At 34.4% G+C, this 22,769-nt stretch overlaps 3 protein-coding genes across 3 annotated transcripts; all 3 read left to right on the top strand.

Moving 5' to 3' along the window:
• Positions 1 to 5,514: 5,514 nt before the first annotated feature.
• LOC106357578 (hexokinase-1) lies at positions 5,515 to 8,928 on the top strand. The gene is made up of 9 exons (XM_013797259.2): positions 5,515 to 5,963; positions 6,467 to 6,617; positions 6,690 to 6,872; positions 6,971 to 7,045; positions 7,123 to 7,278; positions 7,351 to 7,449; positions 7,524 to 7,654; positions 8,155 to 8,236; positions 8,322 to 8,928. Exons 1-9 carry the CDS (start codon positions 5,692 to 5,694, stop codon positions 8,673 to 8,675), a joined length of 1,503 nt encoding a protein of 500 aa, XP_013652713.2. The 5' UTR covers positions 5,515 to 5,691; the 3' UTR covers positions 8,676 to 8,928.
• A 629-nt stretch (positions 8,929 to 9,557) lies between these two features.
• Positions 9,558 to 11,469, top strand: LOC106357579 (uncharacterized tRNA/rRNA methyltransferase MSMEG_6073/MSMEI_5913). The gene has a single exon (XM_013797260.3). The coding sequence runs from the start codon at positions 9,717 to 9,719 to the stop codon at positions 11,346 to 11,348; it is 1,632 nt and encodes a 543-aa protein (XP_013652714.2). The 5' UTR covers positions 9,558 to 9,716; the 3' UTR covers positions 11,349 to 11,469.
• Positions 11,470 to 12,150: 681 nt separating this feature from the next.
• On the top strand, positions 12,151 to 14,947 carry LOC125576694 (factor of DNA methylation 5-like). Its single transcript, XM_048737262.1, has 8 exons — positions 12,151 to 12,277; positions 12,482 to 12,894; positions 12,969 to 13,157; positions 13,226 to 13,315; positions 13,397 to 13,687; positions 13,761 to 13,976; positions 14,068 to 14,310; positions 14,764 to 14,947. Exons 2-7 carry the CDS (start codon positions 12,490 to 12,492, stop codon positions 14,308 to 14,310), a joined length of 1,434 nt encoding a protein of 477 aa, XP_048593219.1. The 5' UTR covers positions 12,151 to 12,277; positions 12,482 to 12,489; the 3' UTR covers positions 14,764 to 14,947.
• The last annotated feature ends 7,822 nt before the right edge of the window (positions 14,948 to 22,769 follow it).

Raw genomic sequence — 22,769 nt, 5'->3', positions numbered from 1 at the left:
CAGGGGAGGGCTTAAATTAGGCTGGATTGTCTTTAGGTTATTGGAATTAGGTTCAGCAAGGGAACAGTGTAGGTTTGGGTGTGGAGTTTGAGAACCAGTAGTTGGGGAAGATGATGAAAGTGGATTAGAGTTTCATGTAGCAGGAACAGTAAGTAGGGAATCAATCTCAGCAAGAGAACCAAACTGAGTAGTGGTACCAGCAATGGCTGCAGATGGGGGTGAGCCAAGAGCTGGAGACATAACAATATCAATGGGGGAGTTGGATAGATGGGATCTGCGAATTTCCGAATGGGAGGGAGGTGGAGTTGAGGTTAGGGGCGGAAAAAGGTGCAGGGAGAGAGAGGAAGTTTGGTCTGGAGGGTCAGGAGGGAAGGGGGGAGAGAGAAGAGCATCTCCGGAGGTTGAAGACGATGGTTGCACGGCGGAAGCACGGCCAGGAAGCACCCAGCGAAACTGCATTGGGAAGCGTGTCAGAGAGAGACTGACTCTTTATTCTTTCGTCTTTAGTTAAAGTTATAAGAAAAAACAATTGGAAACTTTATACATTTAAAAGTTTCTTTCTCAAAAAAAAAACTCTATACATTTACACACATGTTAGTTGAAATGCACACATGTTTATTTACTGGATATTATACTTTTTTTTTTTTTGAACACACTGGATATTATACTTATCCTATTCTTTTGCTTATCTTATTAGCTGATATACTAGTTTATTATAAGCTACTCAGTTACGCACCTCCTACCTCCTATTATAACGATTGCCATAACTTAATAAAGAATAATCAGTATGTTGAGTAGCATGAAAATACTCAGCTTTGTATTGATTTAGTCTTGGGCCGGCCTTTCTTATCAGACGTGAAAAGAGAAGAAATAAAGCAAATTTGTGATCCTTAAAAGAAAAGAAAGGTTGTAACAGGGAAAGGGCAACTTCTAGCGGTCGATGTCAGAAGAGGCATCTTTATGCCATCACCGTTGTTTCTTAACTGGTTCTGGACCACTTTTATTAGTTTTATTTCCAAGCGACATATAATGCGTAAGCACAAATATTAATTAATAATGTTAATATAAAAATGGTTAACACTCCAATTCTTTTGAGCTGTGAAAGTTCATTCCGTTCACGTCTTGAATCCATGTTTCAAACGATTTGAAAGATTGCTAACGTTTGATTTTATCAGTAAGATTAGATGTAGAAATTATATCCCTATTTTCTTTTCTTTTGTTAACTAAATTAAAACACTTGTCTTTTGAAAACGAAGCTGACATTTTCAAAACAAAAGTAATAAAAACTACATTTGCAAAAATATATGGTCTTCTTCATACAAAAATTTATATACATATGTTTTAGATTCAACCACACGTTTTAATACTCTGAGTTTCAGTTTACTTTTTTTGTTAAAGGGTTTTCTGAGTTTCAGTTTACATAATTGTATTTCCATCATGTTTTTTTTGTTAGATTTGGTAGGTGTCCCTATTTTTTTTTTCTCTTTGATAACATAGCTGGCTTACAAAGTATAATATTTCTGGTTATATTTTTTGCTTTCTGTAATAATAATGCAAAGTTCAAAAAAGTTGTTTATTTTTGTGTCATCCACTATGCTGTTTTTTCTTCTTAGAATTTAGTGTTTTTTTTCAGAGGATTAGACTAATACATTACACATATAAGTCATCTGTTTGGCTGGGTAGAAGTCTTCTTCGAGATGTGTTGTCCATGTATTGCGGTCTAGTTAGCCACTTAAAAAACCAATTCCAGCATTTTATGTTCTTTTTAGCAACTATCCAGCGATTTGTGTTTCAAAATAGTTCTGTTTAATTAATTGGTTATTTGAAAAAACTATTTCATTTTTTTTGTTCCATTCGATATTGATGGAATGTCTACTACGACCACCAGTGGTTTGGACAAGGATTTTGCATAGATATAGTATAAAAAAGCGACTTAAAGAAAAGTAGAAATTCAAAGAGGGTGTACTGTTGGTTAACACTTTATACTAACACAAACTACACAGTATCTAAAAGGGGACTCAGTGGATGAGGGACAAAACTGAGGACCAAACTATTTGCTTTCTCTTACTTATGTGAAGTTCAGAGTGACTTTGATTATAAGGAGAAGATGCACCCTAACTTAAAAGGGACACAGATATAGATCAGTTTGATCTTCTTTTATCTAAAACCATTGAAGTTCTAGACCTCCGATCTATAATCTCTCTAGGTACCAGAAATCAATTTTTGGAAATTAATTTTTTTTCTTAAACTACATTTTGTACAAAAGAGATTTGATTCCCGAACACACCAAAAAACTCATTCATATTTTAATTTTGACAAATTTATTTTGGACTTTTTTTTTAATTTATAGATATTATCTCTGTAAACATAAATTATGCTCAATCTATTTCAAAATGTATTATTTTTATATCCTAAGAATTATATCTATTTACTCAATAGTTATTGTGATAATTGAATGCATTTATTAGATTATAACATTTATACAATCCAAATTTAAGGTTATATATATATATTGACCAATGAGAAAGAAGGTAGAGGATTCACAAAATAATGATTTATAGCCTTTAGATTAAAAACAATCAAATGTCAAAAGTTTTTATTTATTTAATAGTTGTTTTAGATATTATATTTAGGAGGGAAATGAAAAAATGAAGGCATTTAGTGGAGCCAAAAATACTTATGAGAGAATGAATGGAGGCAAAATAATTAATGAAAAAAAGGTTTTTACAATAAACAAACTTATACATTTTTAATAGTCTAATATAAATTTCTAACCAATTAGAAATTACCAACCAATTTTTAATATTTTTAACAACTCTTTACCTATATACTCTTTATCCTAAACCACAATCCTTAAAATCTATACCATATACCATAATTCATAACTAAAATAGTAACCCAATATTTCATTTTAACATCACAAATTTATACACTTTTCTTAATCTTATGTAAATTTCTAGCAAATTATAATTTATTATATTTTTAACAACTTTTTAACTATAAAATCTTTAACCCTTAATCATAAACCACAATCCCTAATAAACCCTATACTATATCTGTAACTCAAGTATATATCAACCAAACACAAACATAAAAATTGAAGTGTTTTAAACATATAACGCAAATTCACACTATCTTAATTCAAGCATTATTAGTTTCAAACATATATCATAAATTCAAATATCATACATATGGCACATACATATCAATTAGATACATAAATATTTATAGCCATGCGTTGATAACTATAAAAGTTTTGGTGACAATTTACTCCTCGCTAATTAGTAGCTATTTAGCTAGAGAATTCCTATCGATCATATTTGTAGCTAGATTGTTATAGATCGCTACAAATTAGCTACAACCTTAACATTTTTTTTTTGTTTTGTCACTTTCCGTTGCAATTTTCATCACTAATTGTTATGGCTACGGAAATATTGTCGCTAGTCCTTTGCTATTTTCTATTATTCTTGTAGTGGGGTCGTATTGAACGCGCTCATTAATCATTGCTCTGCACTCCTCACACAATAGATCTTTGATTGCAACCCCCCCCCCCCCCCCCCCCCCCCCCGTGAAATTCATCATTCTGCTCTTCTCAATCTTGAGCTTCCTAATCAGTGGGAGCTGTAGACCCGACGGTTCTTCACAACTGTGTTGGAGATCTCTTGGCAAACGATGAAGCCTTCTTTTGCTTCTGCATTCATGAAGCCATTGTTGGAAATGCTTTTCATCCGGATCCAGCTCGTTAAGGCAGGTGCTTTTCCATAGACTGGAGAAGCTGGTGAAGTGGAAATCTTTTAAGGGGAAGTCGGCAGGATTGGTTGTGATTAGAAACGTAATTGGTGCTGGTGGAGCTACGGTGAGCTCCGGTTGATTGAAAGGGCTTTGTAGATATAATACCACAGTTGCAAGAACCAGTGAATTTGATAGCTGCAATCACTTTCAAAGCGTTCGGTACACTCCAAAGAGATGCTCCTCTGGTTCAGATTTCACCTAACTACCTGATCCACCATTTTCTGCTCCTACAACTACGGCTACCGCTGATCCTACCGCTGCTTTTCCGAGAAACCTAAGCAGCTCAGTGTTGATTTGTCAAGGCTGCTAAACAAGTTACTTTCTTCCAACAGATTTAGTTAAGATGATGGGAAATACAAGTCATCTTCATTCTGCTGTTTTGAGTCCTTGACGTGGTACTTTGTTTCGTTGAAGTTTAATGCTTTAGTTGCAGTCCTTCGATTATCAGACAGGTTGAGAATCTCAATTGCAAAGGATTGCTGAAGTTCAGGTAATATAAGTCTCACTTATTGATAAATCATTGAATGTTCCCTTCTCTACTATTTTCCTTCAGGTGAAAAATTATGTTATTGGTGAAGAGCTTCAAAAACAATTAGAGTTTACAGGTAAACTTTTCATTGTTGCTAATATATACTCCAATGTATCTCATCAAGAGTCTTTCTTACAATTTTGCACCTTAACATAATTTTAAAAATTTATTAATCATTCCACATTTTGTCATTTTTATTAGTTAGATACCAAATATTTATAACTCAACTAATAACCCATAAATCATTTTAAATCAATAGTTTATTTTTGACTTAAAAAAATATATTCATCTATGTTATTGTTCTTTCACGTTTTATCAAAACTTTGTGAGGTTCATAGATAAGTTGCAACAAGTATTTATGTAAATGTTATGAGTTGCTTTGAACAGGAAATAGGGCCATAAGTATGTGTGTGAATGATTCAATAAGAAGAGTGGAGCTTTTTCATTTTCATCGTCCAAGATAAGGAAGGTACACTTTTACTTATACGTACACTCAACTTCATCCCTTAACTCTAAATTTTAAGTTTAGATTAATTAACCCTAAAGAAAATTTTTTTTTACCATCACTTTTTACCATTCACTAAAAGTGATGGTAAAAATAGTTATGAAAATAGTATTATAAATGTGCTATTTGTGGCAGTAATTTTTCATGTTTGATCTTGGTGGAACACATTATCATGAACGTATTGATTACATAATGATCATGAAAGAATGTCAGAAATAAAATCCAGTTTAATTTCTGGTTAAGACAATTGATTTTGGTTAACTCGTGTTCTTAGAAATGGGTTTACACGAACTGGTTTTGTTGATGCATTTAAAATTAATGACATAAATACATGAAATAGATTAAAAATCAAATGCTAAAAATGTATTAATTAAAATTTCGAATTGATGGTCCAAAAGATATATAAAAACTTGAAAAAACTATGATTTATGTATGGATAAGATTAAATAAAACGCATATTTACACAACAGATGATTTTTATTTTCTACAAACATTAGATAATAGTTTGTTAGTTATTAGGTTTTTCCGAATTATCGGTCACTCAACTTCCTCCATAAAATTCGGCCAAAGAAAAGACCAAAACCAAATCTCGGACAGGGTCACTTACGTAATTCTCTTTAAAAATCCATTACAATCTTCTCATCAGCTCCGAAAATTAAAACACAAAACCGGCAAGAAAATTCCAAAAATCCTTATAAATTAATAAAAAAAAAAAATCAAAAACTGTGATCTTTCTTTCCGTAGTTTACAGACAACACAAGCCTGCTTACGTGGTCTCCAATCTCAATACCATTCACACGCACCCCAACCCAATCCTATAATAGATCCAAAACCTTTGTCCTTTTTGTCTTAGAGATCGAATCTTATGGGTAAAGTGGCTGTTGGTGCGACGGTCGTGTGCGCTGCGGCGGTCTGCGCGGCGTCTGTGTACATCGTGCGGCGGCGGATGCAAAGCTCCGGGAAATGGGCGCGTGTGATAGAGATCCTGAGGGTTCTCGAGGAGGATTGCGCGACGCCTATCGCGAAACTGAGACAAGTGGCGGATGCGATGACGGTTGAGATGCACGCGGGTCTCGCTTCCGAAGGTGGAAGCAAGCTTAAGATGCTTATCAGCTACGTCGATAATCTTCCCTCTGGGTAATTATTTAAAGATAAAATTTGCGATTTTTGTGGAGTTTTTTTTTATTTGTTTGGTCAGATTTAGATAATTATTTTGGATAAAGTTTCATGCTTTATGATGAATCCTTTGGATTGGATCAGGTCTCTGTGGTTTTTGATTGATTGCGATTGAAAGTTATCGACTTTAATGCATGAGCATGGTGTGATTCAGATGGAATCAAGATCCGTTGCTTTTTGAATCATATTCTCTTTGAACCTGACGTTTGTGTATAATCATGACACTCTAGCTTAAACTCATTTATCCTTGATTCTTAACATACTTTTTAGATCAAATTTTTTGGAAAACTTATCGATGATTTATGCGTGTCCTTAATTTTTTGATGTCTCACTGTTCCTAGGTTTGCTCAATTTGCAAGAGATAGTCTCAGTCATCAACGTAGGGTGAATCATCATGAGCATAGTTAACAGTGGCACTAGTTTTGTTTTTAAGGTTCTGATGTAAATGAATCTAATCTTTACAGGGAAGAACATGGTTTCTTCTATGCGCTGGACCTAGGAGGAACGAACTTCCGTGTGATGCGTGTGCTTCTTGGTGGCAAAGAAGGCCGTGTTGTCAAACAAGAAGCCAAAGAAGTCTCTATTCCTCCTCATTTGATGACCAGCGGTTCAGATGTCAGTTCCCTTACCTGTTTACTCTTTGGTTGATCTCTGTCTTTGTGTGTTGATTATATTCTGTGGACCCAGGAACTGTTCAATTTTATCGCTGAGGCGCTTGCAAATTTCGTGGCTACAGAAGGAGAGGACTTTCATCTCCCTGAGGGTAGACAAAGGGAGCTAGGTTTCACTTTCTCGTTTCCGGTTAAGCAGACTTCTTTGTCTTCTGGCACTCTCATCAAGTGGACCAAAGGCTTTTCCATCGAAGATACAGTTGAGCTTGATTACCTTTTTCATTTTATTCCAAATTTATTACATAAGATAGTCCTCTTTCTGAACTCTGTTTCTGTCTGTTGATGGGGATGGTGTAGGTTGGACAAGATGTGGTTGGTGAGCTTGTTAAAGCTATGGAAAGAGTTGGGCTTGACATGAACGTCACAGCCCTTGTAAGTGTTCCTCTTCTCTTTTTTATTTTCTTTCACCTAACGTATGTCCTAATAATCTCTTTGTAAACTTATTGCAGGTTAATGACACGGTTGGAACACTTGCTGGTGGTAGATACTATAACCCTGATGTGGTTGCCGCTGTTATCTTAGGCACTGGCACAAACGCAGCTTATGTGGAACGTGCACATGCCATTCCCAAATGGCACGGCTTACTTCCCAAATCTGGAGAAATGGTTTGTGTTTTTTTTATAACAACTTCCATTGAGCGTTGAACTACTTGAAGCTTAGTATGTACCGCAATGTAGGTGATCAACATGGAGTGGGGAAACTTCAGGTCATCACATCTTCCATTGACGGAGTACGACCACTTGCTGGATTTCGATAGTCTGAATCCTGGTGAACAGGTATGAAACTCTGCTGGTTTTTTCAAGTTCTTCGGTTATAGCTCACTAAGATTCTTTTCTGGCTTTTTTCACAGATTCTTGAGAAAATCATTTCGGGTATGTATTTGGGAGAGATCTTGCGAAGAGTTCTTCTGAAAATGGCTGATGAGGCTGCTTTCTTTGGTGACTCTGTCCCACCTAAGCTGAGAATACCTTTCATCATAAGGTTTGTTAACTTCTTTTACATAGTTTACTTGCTTCTAGGCCTGCGGGTTCGGTTTCTTCGGTTAGTTCGAATTTTGGTTAGTTGGGATCGGCCAAAATCTCACCGAAGTGAACCGAACAAAGTTTGGTTCAGTTTTTGGTTAGTTCGGTTTCAAAGAATTGAAATTCTACCTAGGTTTTTGGTTTTGTGCTGAGTTTGGTAAATTTTCGGTTTAAATTGAAAAAAATTCAATTTTTTTTTGTTAATTTTGGTTATTATGGTTAGTTCGGTTATTTTGGTTTAGATTTCGGTTAAGATTGTACTGTTTGGAAATATCTTTTTTTAATTGCTGAGCTAACTGATTACCAAATCTAAAACCAAATTTTTTAGTTGCTGAACTGAACCGAACTTAACTAACCGAAAACCACCGTCGGGTTGTGGTTCGGCAAGTTCGGTTCGGGTAATAACCGCAACCCTACTTGCTTCAAGTGAGAAGTCTAACCAGTTTATGGTATATGCAGGACACCAAACATGTCTGCTATGCACAGCGACACTTCTCCTGATTTGAAGGTTGTTGGAAGCAAGTTAAAGGACATATTGGAGGTTAGCATCTCCTCCTATATGCATAACCATTCACACTTAAGGTATATAATGAAGTCTCAATGAATGTTCTTTGGTGATCTCTCAGGTCCCTACCACTTCTCTGAAGATGAGAAAAGTTGTGGTCAGTCTGTGTGACATCATAGCTAGCCGCGGAGCTCGTCTATCAGCTGCAGGGATCTACGGAATCCTCAAGAAGCTAGGAAGAGACGCACCGAAAGACGGAGAAACGCAGAAATCTGTGATAGCCATGGACGGTGGACTCTTCGAGCACTACACTCAGTTCAGCGAGTGTATGGAGAGCTCATTGAAAGAGTTGCTTGGAGATGAAGCATCAGGGAGCGTGGAGGTGATTCATTCGAATGATGGGTCTGGCGTTGGAGCTGCGCTACTTGCTGCTTCGCACTCTCAGTACCTCGATGACGTCTCTGAAACAAGTTAAGTTAAAGAAGGTTTGGACTTTCAATGGACTCTTTGTTTGCCTTTAGGGTTTAAACAAATAAAAGAGCTAAAAAAGGTAAGCCCTTCCTTTTGAGGAAAGTTTTTTATTTTTATTTTTGTTATCAAAGTACAAGAACAGTAATAAACCCTGGTTGGTTTCGTCTCCAGGGTATGGCAAATTTCAAGAATCAGCCAAAATGTTGTAGAACTATATATTTCTGAGTTCTATATATAAAAATGATCATTATTCATCAGTTGCTTTGAAAAGATCTGATCTTCTATTGAACACAGAGCAGTATTGACAATCCGATGATCTTGTTTTCAACATTCATACATACTTTTGTAACAGCACTCATGATTCTCATACAGTCAAAAATTCATTAATGTGAGTAGGATATGGATTTTGACCCGAACCAGCCTAACCAAACTGTAATTTTCTGGTTCCCGATTCAAATTTGGTCATGAATTTGGTTCAATTCGGTAGATAAAATAGTGATAATAAATCGGCTGTTAGTTACTTTTTTTTTCATTTTAGGGAAAGTTCATAACTGAACTATGCTAACCAAACTAACCAAATTTTAAACGATATAAATAACTAACTTTAAGTAAATTAAAAACACTAAAAAAGTTACTGATATTAAACAGAAACCAAAAACTTGGGTTAATTTTGATATAAACTGAACCAAACTTTGTTCAGCTCAATTTGGGGACAACTTTGTGTTAGTATAACTAACCGAAAATTGGGAATAACCGGAACCGAACTAATCAATCGTTCGAACCAGCGACTGTGAGTATGGCAGTAAGTGGTAGGAAATGTAATTTTAAAAGTGTTTGAGGAGTTTTTGGGCAAGGTGTAAGTTTTAGTAGAACGGTGCCGTTTTCGCAGCTGCGCTTCTCTTATCTTCTTCCCCCTTCCTCTGGTCTTTGCCTTAAACCCTAGCAACTGGTTCGTTCATTATCAAATGGGAGATTCACCATTCTTAACCGCTACTTTCTGAGAGCGAAAAGATTTTGTCTTTCTCTTCTCTTTAACCCGGAAAAAATGTACTGTAACCTGACAAGAACCCAAGGCTTTCCAATGGCGATTAGGGTTTCCTTACAACAAACCAAAGCTACTAAAAGCTGTTTCCACCTCAAAGGAAGCGCCTTTGCACATGTCTCGACTGGGTTTAGCCGAGGTAGTCTTTTAGTTAGCTCTCGCCTCAAATCTATAGAGATTGGAATGTTAGGGAAGCTTGAAAGCGTTAGAGACTATTCTAGCTTCGATTCACAGAGATTTGGCAAACGAAGTAGTGGTGGTAATAGAGGAAGATCTGGATTAGTTTCAAAAGCTTACCGAGACCAGAGAAGTGACGGAAACGGCCGTGGAGACTCCATTTGGGTGAAGCCAGTCGAAGAGAGGAGAGGTAATGGATCATCTTCATCTTGGGAGAAGAAACGAGATGGAAACGGTTCTGTTTCTTCTGATAGGAGAAGTAGATTTAGTGGTGAAACAAGAAAGCGTGATTCTTTCCGTGGTAGAAGAGATGATGGAGAAAGCGAGAAAGCTACTGGAAACTCTATTTGGGTTGCTAATGACTCACCGGTTAAAGAGCAGTTGCCTAAAGTTAATCGTTATGCTCGAGAAGATGATGAAGGAGTTGAAACCGAGCATGTTGAAGAAGAGCCAAACGATGCTAGGTGGCCTGAGATCAGAAATAGGTTCAATAGGTATGATGTAAGAAGAGATGAAGGGCGCGGTGGCAACGCAGCGTATCAAAACTGGAACAGGCAAGAGAGCTGGGGAAGGAGGACGTGGCAAGAGGCGACCGAGTCAAGCGTGCCTAGGATGGTCGGTGAAGTGGTTTACGGAGTGAGTCCGGTCTTAGCTGCGCTCTCTGCCGGGAGACGAGAGCTGTACGCTCTGTACGTTCAAGAAGGTTTGGATCTGAGCAGTAACAACAAGAAGAAGAAAGACAAGAAAGGTTTTGAGAGAGTCTTGAAACTCTCTGAGAAGCTTGGGTTAGATATTAAAGAAACTTCCAAGCATGATCTCAACATGGTTGCTGATAACAGACCTCATCAAGGACTGGTGCTGGATGCTTCACCATTGGAGCTGGTGAAAGTGAAAGAGCTAGATAAGGTTTCTTCGGAGGAAGAAGAGAAGTACTCTCTTTGGGTGGCGTTAGATGAGGTCACTGATCCGCAGAACTTAGGTGCCATCATAAGGTCTGCTTACTTTTTCGGAGCCACTGGAGTTGTGGTGTGCGCTAAAAACTCGGCTCCGTTGAGTGCGGTGGTGAGTAAAGCAAGTGCTGGATCTCTGGAAGTGATGGAGCTTAGATACTGCAAGAACATGATGCAGTTCCTGGAAGCTTCCGCTGAGAACGGTTGGCGTGTGGTTGGTGGTTCGGTTTCTTCCAAGGCTGTTGCTTTGAACGAGGTTTCACCCGGTAGGCCGACGATTCTTGTGCTGGGGAATGAAGGGACTGGGTTAAGGCCGTTGGTGGAGAGATCATGCACTGATTTAGTTCGGATTAGTGGGAATATGGCTAGCGATGTTGCAGCTAGTACAGAGTCTGAAGATGGGGAAGTGGAAGGATTGAGATCTTTCTTAGCTGTGGAGAGTTTGAACGTGAGTGTTGCAGCTGGTTTGTTTCTTCATCACTTGATAGGAAACAAAGCAAGTGTTTGATTCAGTGGTGCTTAGTTTCTCTGAATAATTTCATTTTTGCAGCAAACTTGGGGGTTGCTATGTGCTTGATATTACTTTTCTACTCTCATTCTATGGTTATTTACTAAAGTTTAGTTGTTAATTTTCCGATCATTTCCTGGCCTCTTTGCACTCGAAAAGCCAGTTCTTATGTTGCATTTAGCAAAGGATACAAAAAAAAAATTCTTCTTTGCACGTTACACGCAGTGTGGTTTGTTCTTTTCATTGAGTTTATAATCGTGTTAGTATTTCGAATAAATATTGCTTTGCTTATTGTAAACGCAAAACCAAATTGTTCCTACCACTAGTGTTTGATGTTTGCTTTTACAACTAATTTGTTAGGTCATGAAAATGCTTTATATTTGGAACATTTCAACTATTATTTGTATAGTTTCTTCAAATAGAAACGCAACACATGCCGTTTGAAAAACTCAAGAGATAAAACTTGTTTCACCACAAAACAATTATTGATGTTATAAGCTCATCCTTTATATTTGCAATGAACTGAATTGGACTTAGGCTTTGAATGGTGACGATCGTCCTGCTCCCCTCCGCAGTTAACCGTAACAAAAATCTCTACATATACTATATATTTATATATTTTTATAACTGTTAAAACCGCACCGTAATTGAACCGTTTGTCCCGCACCGCTCAAACCGCAGTCACCGTTCGGAGACATGGGGACAAAACACCAAATGGATGTTTCAGACATTTGCTGTCTTTTCATTTGTTCACATGGACTTTCGTACTAATAAATAGTTACGTTTAACTCTTTTGTAGTTACGTTTAACTCTTTTGTAACCACGTTATATATTACGTGCGACTCCTCATCTACCTTAATTGCTCTTCCTTCTCTCTTGTCACTGTCATCACATTTCTCTTTTGCTCTCTCCTCGCCGCGAGATCCTCAGTAAGTCTTTAGGGTTTCGTCTCGATTCTTCACTTTCTTGTGCTTTTTTCTAGTGTTTGATTCTCCTCAACTTTTCCTGAAATCTTGTTAAAAGTTTTCATCTTTAGATACGTTTTATCTTGAAAATTTAAGAGCTTCTAATAGTAAAAGTTAGATAGTTTTATTATGTTGAGGAGTTAAACAGCTTTTTGTGTGCTCAACTAGTAATAAGGATGGATAATAGCAGTTCTGAGTCAGAGGAGAGTGACTACTCTGAGAAGCCTTACAAGCAACTGAGGGACGGGGAGCTGAAAGTTAAGCTAAAGGAGGAGACTTTCAAGTGCCCTTTTTGCTCTGAGAGGAAGAAGCAACGCTACAAGGACAAGGAGCTGCTTGCTCATGCCACTGCCGTCGCCAAATCCACCACTAGAAACTGTAAACAAAAGGCTAATCACTTGGCCTTGTCAAAGTACCTCCACAAGGATCTCGCTGGTGATGCTGAGCCAGTGATTAGCTTGTCCAAGCAGAAGCAAGCTGCTGTTGTGAATGACGACATGTATGTGTGGCCTTGGATGGGGATTGTCATCAGCCCACTGAGAGGAAACGATGACGACAAGAGTTTGCTACTTATAAACAAGGTTTGTGTACACTGACAAGTTGATTGTTTATGTTTGCTGTGAGTTTAGGTTTGTGACTCTCTCTCTTGTTTTTATATCCAGAAACAAAAAGGATTCAGGAGTTTTCGCAGCGCAACATCGACAGGATCTTACGAGAAAAAGAGATGCTGAACAAGAAACTGGAGTATAGGATGAAGGGTCTGGATGCTTGGTCCAAAGAATTGGACAAGAAGCAAGCATTAACTGAACTGGAGAGACTAACTCTTGAAGGAGAGAAGAAGAAGGTAATAATAGTTCATGCGTTTATGTTGTTTTCCAGGGTTACTGATGATCTTTTTTTTGGTTGTGATAGAACGATGCTGTGAGCTCCTCTCTCCAGTTAGCTTCACTTGAGCAGAAAAGGACGGATGATCGTGTACTGAGACTTGTGGAAGAACACAAGGTATGTTATGTATGTATGTTTTCAGTTAATGAATGGCTCAGTTTGTGTTTGAAGATTGAAAAGTACTCTTTCTGAATTCAGAGGAAAAAAAAGGAGGCACTGAACAAGATCCTTCAGCTTGAGAAGGAGTTAAACAGCAAGCAGCAACTTCAAATGGAGATTCAAGAGCTGAAAGGAAAGCTGCAAGTCATGAAGCATCATAGGGAAGATGAAGATGATGAGGACGTTAAGAAGAAAATGAAAAAGATGAATGAAGAGCTAGAGGACAAGTGCTCCGAGCTGCAAGATCTAGAGGATACTAACTCGGCCCTCATGATAAAAGAAAGGCAAAGCAATGATGAGATACAAGAAGCACGCCAAGAATTGATTACGGTATCTACTTTAAATGCTTCCTCCATCTTCTTGCCTGAGATATCTGAGCTGTGAATGATCTGGATTGTTTCAGGGATTGATAGGAATGTTGAGCGGTGATCGAACCAACATCAGAATAAAGCGGTTGGGAGAACTTGATGAAAAGCCATTCCTAAAAGCATGCAAGGAAAGATTCAAAGGGGAAGAAGCTGAGGTGCAGTACGCCATGCTTTGCTCAAAATGGCAGGAAAGCCTCAAGGATTCAGGATGGTATCCATTCAAACGCGTGGGGACTGAAGACAAAATGAAGGTTTAGTTATGTCTCATTGCTCCGTAGAGATTCCTTCCCACTGTCTCCATGTCCCATTCTATGAAATCTTCATCTATTTCCACTGGTGCAGGAAGTGGTGGATGAAGAAGATGAGCAACTTAAGAAGCTGAGAGAAGAGTGGGGTGAACAGGTGTCAGAGGCAGTGAAGACAGCACTGGAGGAGCTGAATGAGTACAACCCAAGTGGGCGGTACTCAGTCCCAGCACTATGGAATTTAAAAAAAAAAAGAAATGCAACACTTAAAGAAGTGATCGAATACATGACGCTGCAGATCAAGAATCTCAAGAATCTCAAACGCAAAAGAAAGGATTAGGTAACTCAAATCTCTTGAATTCGTTAAGGTTTGCAAGCAAATAAAGAATCGTTACGATTGACATGTATTTGCTTATGTCATAACTTGGCAACTAACTCTCTCTCGGTTAAAAACATAAAGTGGAGTCTGAGCATCTCCAATGTAATACTCCATTTTGCATTTTTTTTCTCTAAAATGGAGTAAAAATAAAAATAGAGTAAAAATGCTCCAATCATATTCCATTTCTCATTCCATAATGGAGTGATGAACAAACAAAAAATAGATTACTCCATTTATGGAGTAAACTCTATTATGGAATGAGATTTGGAGTTGAGTTGGAGCAATCTATTTTCACTTTTACTCTATTTTGGAGAAAAAAATGGAGTGGGATTGGAAATGTCCTAATAGCATTGCAATCAGTGAGCTTGTAAAGAATAATTAATGAAAGCAAGTAGTCGTGTTCTTGTGTTGCAGGAAGCAGAGACGCTGGAGGAAGAATGAAGACGTGGTCTTTTTATTAGGCAAATTGATAATTTAAGAACCTATGTATGTTGTTTCCAGCGATCAACAATGTTCTTACAGTTTCAGCGACTTTTGTGAGTGTTTTAGACTACAGTTTATAAACTCCTAGCAGTTAAATTTATTTATCTTCTATAAATATTATAGCTAATTTATTAGTTAATTTTAGTGACTTACGCCGATTTAGGGTATGACTGGTTTTCCCGCTACCACCCGCAAACGCAGCTTTTGCGGTTGGTAGCGGTTGCTGGCGTTTTGCAACAATCGCTCAAACCGCTCTAAACCGCTCTAAATCGCTCCAAATCGCTCTGAACCTCATAAATTCAAAAGCTGGTTCCAGCTAGCGTTTGCGGTTGCGGGCGTTTGCGGGAGGATAAAAAAAATTATTTTTTTTTCCAAAACAATATAAATACAAACATAAAAAAATTCAATAAAAAAATTAAACTGAAATTATAAAAATGCTAAAATATATCAATTAAATTTTAATTAATATTATAAAACTTTAAAATAAAAATATTTTCTATATTTTTAAAAAATTTAAACTATAACTTTCTAAATATAAATTTTATATTTATTATAATATTATTATTTTTGATATTATAATTGTATAAAATGTAAATATTGTTAATTTATTATTTAACTGCTGCTGCATTTGGTAGTTAACCAGTCATAAGTATCCCGCAAACGCACAAATTTCTAACCGCATAACCAGTCATACAAATCTCTTAAAACCGCTAGAAACCGCAACCACCCGCATCCGCAAACTCCTGCAACCGCAACCGCAACCGCTGCGGTTAAACCAGTCAGGCCCTTAATGCTTAACATTTTAGAAAATCGTTTTGCTTTCCCCTCTAAAGTCAACAGCGATAAACAAAAACTAACTATGTACTATTAAAAATGAATCATTCCCAAAAATCTATTAAATGTGATTTTTTACTCATATGATTTTTGATCATTTGTATTTTATTATAACAAAAATTCTAAATTGTACATCATAAAATTTTCATTGTGAAACTTTTAATATTTTTGTAATTTAAAATCGTTTTTAAAAATTTTAAATATAACATTACGAAAGAATCTAAATTTTTATTATATGGTTTTTTTTGTCAGCAACTTAAACAAACTCATACAGACTCTGTAAACCAAACTAGTAGCTCTGCATCCATATGTACAACAAAAGACGATTGTCTTCTACCACTGCGTGCGAGACTGTCCGCCCTTACATTATGTGTATGTGGTACATTATATAGTTAATATGATTGTTTAATTTATTTTAATAATATAACATTAAAAATAATGAAAGATATGTAAATTGTTATCAAATTTTTATTATTAAAATCATTAATTGTCAAGTACATATTTTATTCATTTTTGGTAATTACATAGCTTTTATTTAAAGAAAGAAAGAAAAATAATAATTATTAATTATTAATTAATTTCATTGTTAGTTTAATGAGAAGTAAATAATAATGTTTAGTAGACCAACATATTTTTCTAAAAACTTTAAGAATCACTCTAGTAATGATACATATCATAACTAAAAGTTGTAATGCTCTTATTTTAATATATAGGAGATTCGACAACTTAGCTTTTAATTATTAATCAACTAACTTCGGCGGACCAGGTCAATAAATCATTTTTTTCAATGTATACTAAGTGGACTAAGGAATTATCCATATGTAAAAATCCAATATATTAAATACCATCATCTCTAAACCAGTCTCATGATATATCTCATACCAAAACTATATTGTCGGACACTTGTAGCCTGGTGGTAAAGGACTCACGGCTGTAAGTTCTGCCACCTAGGTTCAAGTCCTGACCACCATCGATTAAAATGGGATAAAAAAAGCTATAGTCATAAAAACTATATTGTTCCTTTTATCAAATTGTGACTCTTAAAATCAAAAAGCTCTGAAAATATATAATAACTAGATAAGATTCTGCACCTTGCGCATGGTGAATATCGATAGAAAATAATGAAATTAAATTTATATTTTAATTCCGAATATGCTGAATGAAAATTATTTTTAAGAAACCATGGTATATAGATATTGTTTGGTATATATATACCGAACAAACCGAATAAGCCGATTAATACACATATATTAGTATGATTATATGTAAATTCTATAATATAATTAATAATATATACATAATTTATTTATTGATATGATCTTTTTTTTTTGTCATCAACTTATACAGACTCATACAGAATCTGTAAACTAAACCGGTTGATCTGCATCCATGTGGAAGACAAAAGACAGTTGAACCCTAGCACTATGGGCTAGACTATCCGCCATTGAATTTTGTGTCCTTGGAACATGGATGATTTCTGCTCGGAGGAAACTTTCTTTCAGGGACTTGATGTCTTTCAAATAATTTGCAAAAGCTGGTCATTCTTCTGGTTCCGAAACCATCTTCACCAATTGAGAACAATTTGTGGCAAACGTAACCTGAAATTGACGTAAATTTCTCATGCATTCGATTGTCCAGAGTAGCGCTTTCATTTTTGCATGAAGAGGAGAGAGCCTAACCCGAACATTCCTCTCCCCCACCAGTCCATCAAATCCTTCTAGAGTGATGAGCCAACCTTGTCCGGAAAAGATATCACCCTCTTTCCAGGAACCATCTGTGAAACATTATCTTCCTGGAATTGGCGGCAGAGACGTAACCGTAACTTGTGGTACTGTCCTCTGCTCATGCAATGTCTGTGCCTCAGCCCATAATAGGCTTGTTCGTTTGTTTAACGATGCGTCTGACGCAGAAACCAAAAATTATCAAACAAGAAAAAGAAATTTAAGTGCAGCTTCGTTATACAGCTTCCGCCGGCAACTGCCGCAACTGATCTTTTCCGTGCTTTCATCGTCGCTGCAATTATCAGCGTCTTCAACTCCGCGTTAACGTGTCCTTTGCGTCAATTATTAGTACGTTCAACTCTCTGTTTTAACCTGCTGCTGACGTGTTAATTTTTAATCTTTTTTTATTTTTTGACGCACGCCGCTGACGCTGCGTTCTGGAAAAGAACAGGGCTAATGTTGATTATGTTTCTGCTAATTTAAGCGTATTCATGGGATCAATGTCCATATTACTGAAAACTTTATTATTACGATATTTCCATATGTTCCATATAATCCAAGCAAAGTGATGATCCTCCATCTATGGTAGAACTTTATTATTGATATGATCTTCATACTTAAAATTTTAATTTTAGTCATTTAATATTTTGTTTTAAGTAAAAAGTTATTTTTTTCATTTTGAATAGAGTATTTTTATTATTTTATTATTACTATTTAAAATAATTAGTAAACATTTTTAGTGTGGACCGGTGGGATTCTTACCACAGTAGTGTGCCTTGTTTGCGAAACATGCGACTATAGACTATTACTTTTAGCAAAAGCCCCCTAGTTGTTCCATTTCAGCTTTGATGCACACCTAGTTGTAGTATTCACATGTCCCATAAGGATATAGTGGTACCCAACTCATCATAAAACAAATAGAGATAGAGATTACACATGCACATAAAGCCTACTGCTCTGCCTCTTCACTTCGAATCTTCTCTTCACGGTTCCTTGGTTAGGTGTCTGCCCTTGTTCTTCTTGCTGTCCTTGCAGGTGCAAGCGACAGATTCTAGCAGCTCTGGAATTAGCTCGTTGGTTCTCAACGGTTTCAAGCGTGCCTGCGGTTATTGTCATTGACCGCTTCTCGCGTGCCTGGTCTTCGCACACATCCCATCATCACTGTGGTTCGCTTGAGCTTTGGTGGTGGTGTGTGATTCATTTTAGTGCAGGTTTGGGGCTAATGGTCTGGGAATGCGGAGGTGTCAGCCTGTTTTGCTTGGTCCGACATTGTGTACAGGCCGTCTCCGAGTTGAAAAATTGCTAGGTCTAGCTGATGCAGGTGTGCTTGGCCTCTTCCGTTTCTGCCTGTTCCTGTGGGCGTGTGCTAGGAGGTACTCCACGAGCTGTTCTCGATTGAGCTGATATCTTTAAGAGCGGATCATCGGGGAGGTCAAAATTACCGGGTTTTGTCTTTCGATTTAACTTGGTTCAGCCTTTTGCGGCAAGCGGTAGGTGCCATTCGAGTCTCGCCTCAGGATTATTGTTTTGGTTTGTAGTGTCTGCCCGGTTTAGGCTAGATCGAGTGTTTGTTTACATTTTTATTTTTCTTTTCTGCTTCTTGTTAATCCCTGTATTTCTGTCAAAAATTTAAAAGCTTGGTAATAATATCTTTATATTTTTACCCAAAAAAAAAAAAAAGTTCACCACCAAGCCAGCTCTCAACCGCCTTACTAAACACGATTGTTGCCAATCAAACCTTTTGTAAAATTAAGTCCCTAGAAAACTTCACGAAATTTTTTCAATTTAAAAACATTGTGTTATATTTCGTCACGTTAAATTTGTTATTCGTTGCTTATATAATCTATCTATTGAAGTCAAATTCTTGCGATACACTTTATTTCTTGCACACAAGCAACTCAAGTTACGTACAGAAATCAAACAATGGTTTCAGATTGGGGTGCGAGTGATTGTTTGACCATGTTTGCCCAAAAAGAACAACTCAATTTGAATTTATTAGCTTTTTGAATATGAAACTAATACTTTCAAAATAGTTAAAAAGAACAGCAACAATATTCATTGAAAACAAAAATCGTTGTGCTGCCTTTGCAATATTGTACTATGTGCATATTTATATAAACTATCCAGAGACGATTTAGAACTTATCAATCCAATGATCTCATCTAACTAGAAAATTCGTCGACAAAAAAAAATCTACCTAGAAATTCAGTAATCTAATAATCCCATTTAGTTTTCCCACCAAAAATTGATATGAAGTGAGGAACATTGCAGGCAAACAATTTTTTAGTCACATCAGAGAAGAAGATGCATAGAATATACCCACAAGAATATTAAATTCGCAAATGAGATCAATGATTATGTGTTAGGAGCAATAAAATCTAATATTTGAAAAGAAATAAATAAAAAACACATGTTTCTAAGCTGTCACCACTTGTGATAGCCTGTTCGAAAAGGAAGAGATGGTCCCTCTCCTTCAGATTCGGCATAACATTCTGGCATCTTTGCCGCCAAATTTACTTCACACTATAATAACAATATTTCCTATTGAAATAAAAAAAAAATCCTTCATGAAAATTTTATATTCTCTAAAATATCTTTTATTAAATTAAGTTTTTATTTTTTTAATTCTTTTTTTCTTCAATTTTTATTGATTTTTGGTTGTTATCATTCTAATCCATATAATTCAAAATGATAATATATTTTTATTCCTAAATTTAGTTATCTTACAAAATAATTTAGAACAATCAAAATGTATATTAATATAACTACTATAGACAACTAAGATTTATTTAGCTATTATTTTTAAATATCTGAGTGATATGGATTATAAAACCTAAGAATATGATACATTTTGCGTATAAGTGGTAATTTATAATACTTTACAGTATTTGTTTTTCAGTCAAATTTTAAATATTATGATATAGTACATATAAAATTTCCAGTTTTTGCAGTTTTACTTTTAGTTATTTTGTTCATTTTGTTTTCTCTCAAATATTCTGAAGTTGTAATATTTTGGCACAATAAAATGGAGAAATTTATAACCAGATTTGATAGTAGTTAATCTGCATTAATCATTCTCAATTGTTTCTTTAAAAATTTACTAGATTTTGGCCCGCGCAACCGTGCGGGTGTTTGTTTTTACTTTTCTACATAAATTATTATTTTTAAACATTAGTGGTATATATTTTTAAATCATATACTTAAATGTTTATATAACTATTTCAAATACAATAATTTTATCATAATCTATTGTTTAAAACCATATGTTTTTTCACTTCTTATTATATATTTATCTTATTGTATTTGCATTTAGTTATTAAGCAAATTAATATATTCATGAAAAAACATGTTTGAAAATTATTTTGTATTTAATTTATGCTAAATTCTGACCCGTGTTTCAAAGCTGTATTTATTTTTACTAATATTTTTTATGCTTATTCATTTTAGATAATATATTATTGTATATACAAAAGTCTAAGATATGTTAATTTATAGACATGTATTATATGGTTTGCTAATTTTAAGCCGTTCTATCATCATATTATATTTTTAAAATAAATAATTTATATTTATGAAAATAATATTTATAAATTTATCAATTGAATATACTTTTATCATATTTATTTAAGTATAATAATTGTATTTTAACATGATCATGACTATAAAGTAGATAAAATAGGATATACTTTATTTATTTTTCATTTTATAAACGATAACTTAAAATACATTAAATTATTGTTAAAATATTTTTACACAGATTTATTAAAATTTTTAAAATATAATATATAAATATATATTATATTTAAAATGAAAATATATTATGATTAAAGTAGTTACAAAGATTTTATATTATAAGCTTTAAAGAAATACATGTTAATTTTTATACATGTACTATATAGTTTGCTAATGTTAACCCATCTTACCAACGTATTAGATTTTATTTTTGAACATAAATATTTTATACTTACCAAAATAAAATTTATAAAATTTATAAATTTAATACAATTTTATTATATTTATCTCAATATAATAATTTTCTTTTAATATGATTGATTATGATTATATAATATATAAAATATTACAGAATTTTTTATTTTTTATTTTATAAACGATTACTGAATTTATTAATGTAGAATAATATTTCAAACTAATTTCAAAATTAGTGAAAATATTTAAATATAATTTCGAAAATGAAGATTTTGTAAAAATCTTTTAAAACAGATTTGTTAGATTTTTAAAATAAATATATTTATATTTAAAATAAAAAGATATCAAAAGATATTATGATTAAAGTATTTAAAAGATTCTATGTATTATTAGTCTTAATAAAATATATTTAATAAGATTTCTAAGTGATAGTCCAAATTAAAAAAAAATCACACATGAAAGAAGTCATGACTTCTCTTTTAATATATAAGATATTAAAAACTAAATATGGAGTTACAAAAACAAACTAAAAGACTAACTTATATCAAAGATTTTTAAGAAATTTGGAAGCAAAAAACAATATTAGTGTGTCAAGTTTTTTAAAATTCTGTAAATAAGTTTTAACATAATCCATGTTCATTTACAGTTTTTGCGTAAATATGTATCGGACATTATATTTAAATTTAATGTCATTTTTTCTAAATTAATATCCCAAATTTATTAATTTTAATCAAATTTATCGGGTTCTTTTTTACTGAAGGCTTATTTCATCATTTATCATGCTAAACAGATGGTATTTGAAAGACTAGTTTCATTTTCAAAATGCCTTTAAAAAGGGCTATTTCACTTGTTTGGCCAAAGAAAAAAAAAGAATAAAACGTTTATAGCATCAAACTTTAAAATATCTACAAAAGCAATAACGTACAAAAGAAAATATTGTGTTCACAAAGCAATGTTTCTTTTCATACAAAGCTTTTTACGCGTATTACAACTTAGTGGCTTATACTAGTACTAGAGATTTTTTCCGCGCTTCGCACAGATTGTGTCTTATATATTTATTTTATTTATAATATTATTTGTCGGTTTTTTTCTTTTACATTAACTTTTTGTTTTCCAATGTTAACTTTTTTTAATTTAAATTTATATGTTTATATTTTTTCATTTTTCTTGTTGTAGATGGAGAATTATATTCTTATTGATGATTTTTTGTATGTAACATAAACTTTTTGAAATTTTAAAATAATGTTATATATAGTACGATTAACACATTAAAGAATAGAAACATATTCAGGCACATTTTACACATGTTTTATATGCATAATTTTAAACATTATATATGTATATATTATAAGTTTGAAACATGTAAATGCTTTCTTAAGCTAAATACTTGTTCTGAGTTTACATAACTTACCGAAAGTTTTATCTCTTTTTAAATTCAAATCACAGAAAAAAAAA

This window comes from Brassica napus, chromosome A7 (genome assembly GCF_020379485.1).
Source record: "Brassica napus cultivar Da-Ae chromosome A7, Da-Ae, whole genome shotgun sequence".
Classification (NCBI taxonomy): domain Eukaryota; kingdom Viridiplantae; phylum Streptophyta; class Magnoliopsida; order Brassicales; family Brassicaceae; genus Brassica; species Brassica napus.
This window is presented reverse-complemented; position numbering and strand designations above follow the sequence as displayed.

Excerpts from the sequence above, each read along its gene's own strand:
- LOC106357578 (XM_013797259.2), top strand. The coding sequence starts at position 5,692 with ATGGGTAAAGTGGCTGTTGGTGCGACGGTCGTGTGCGCTGCGGCGGTC. Across the intron at positions 5,964-6,466 it reads GTCGATAATCTTCCCTCTGG|GGAAGAACATGGTTTCTTCT; the intron begins GTAATTATTTAA and ends TAATCTTTACAG. Across the intron at positions 7,655-8,154 it reads AGAATACCTTTCATCATAAG|GACACCAAACATGTCTGCTA; the intron begins GTTTGTTAACTT and ends TGGTATATGCAG.
- LOC106357579 (XM_013797260.3), top strand. The coding sequence starts at position 9,717 with ATGTACTGTAACCTGACAAGAACCCAAGGCTTTCCAATGGCGATTAGG.
- LOC125576694 (XM_048737262.1), top strand. The coding sequence starts at position 12,490 with ATGGATAATAGCAGTTCTGAGTCAGAGGAGAGTGACTACTCTGAGAAG. Across the intron at positions 13,158-13,225 it reads TTGAAGGAGAGAAGAAGAAG|AACGATGCTGTGAGCTCCTC; the intron begins GTAATAATAGTT and ends TGGTTGTGATAG. Across the intron at positions 13,316-13,396 it reads GACTTGTGGAAGAACACAAG|AGGAAAAAAAAGGAGGCACT; the intron begins GTATGTTATGTA and ends TTCTGAATTCAG.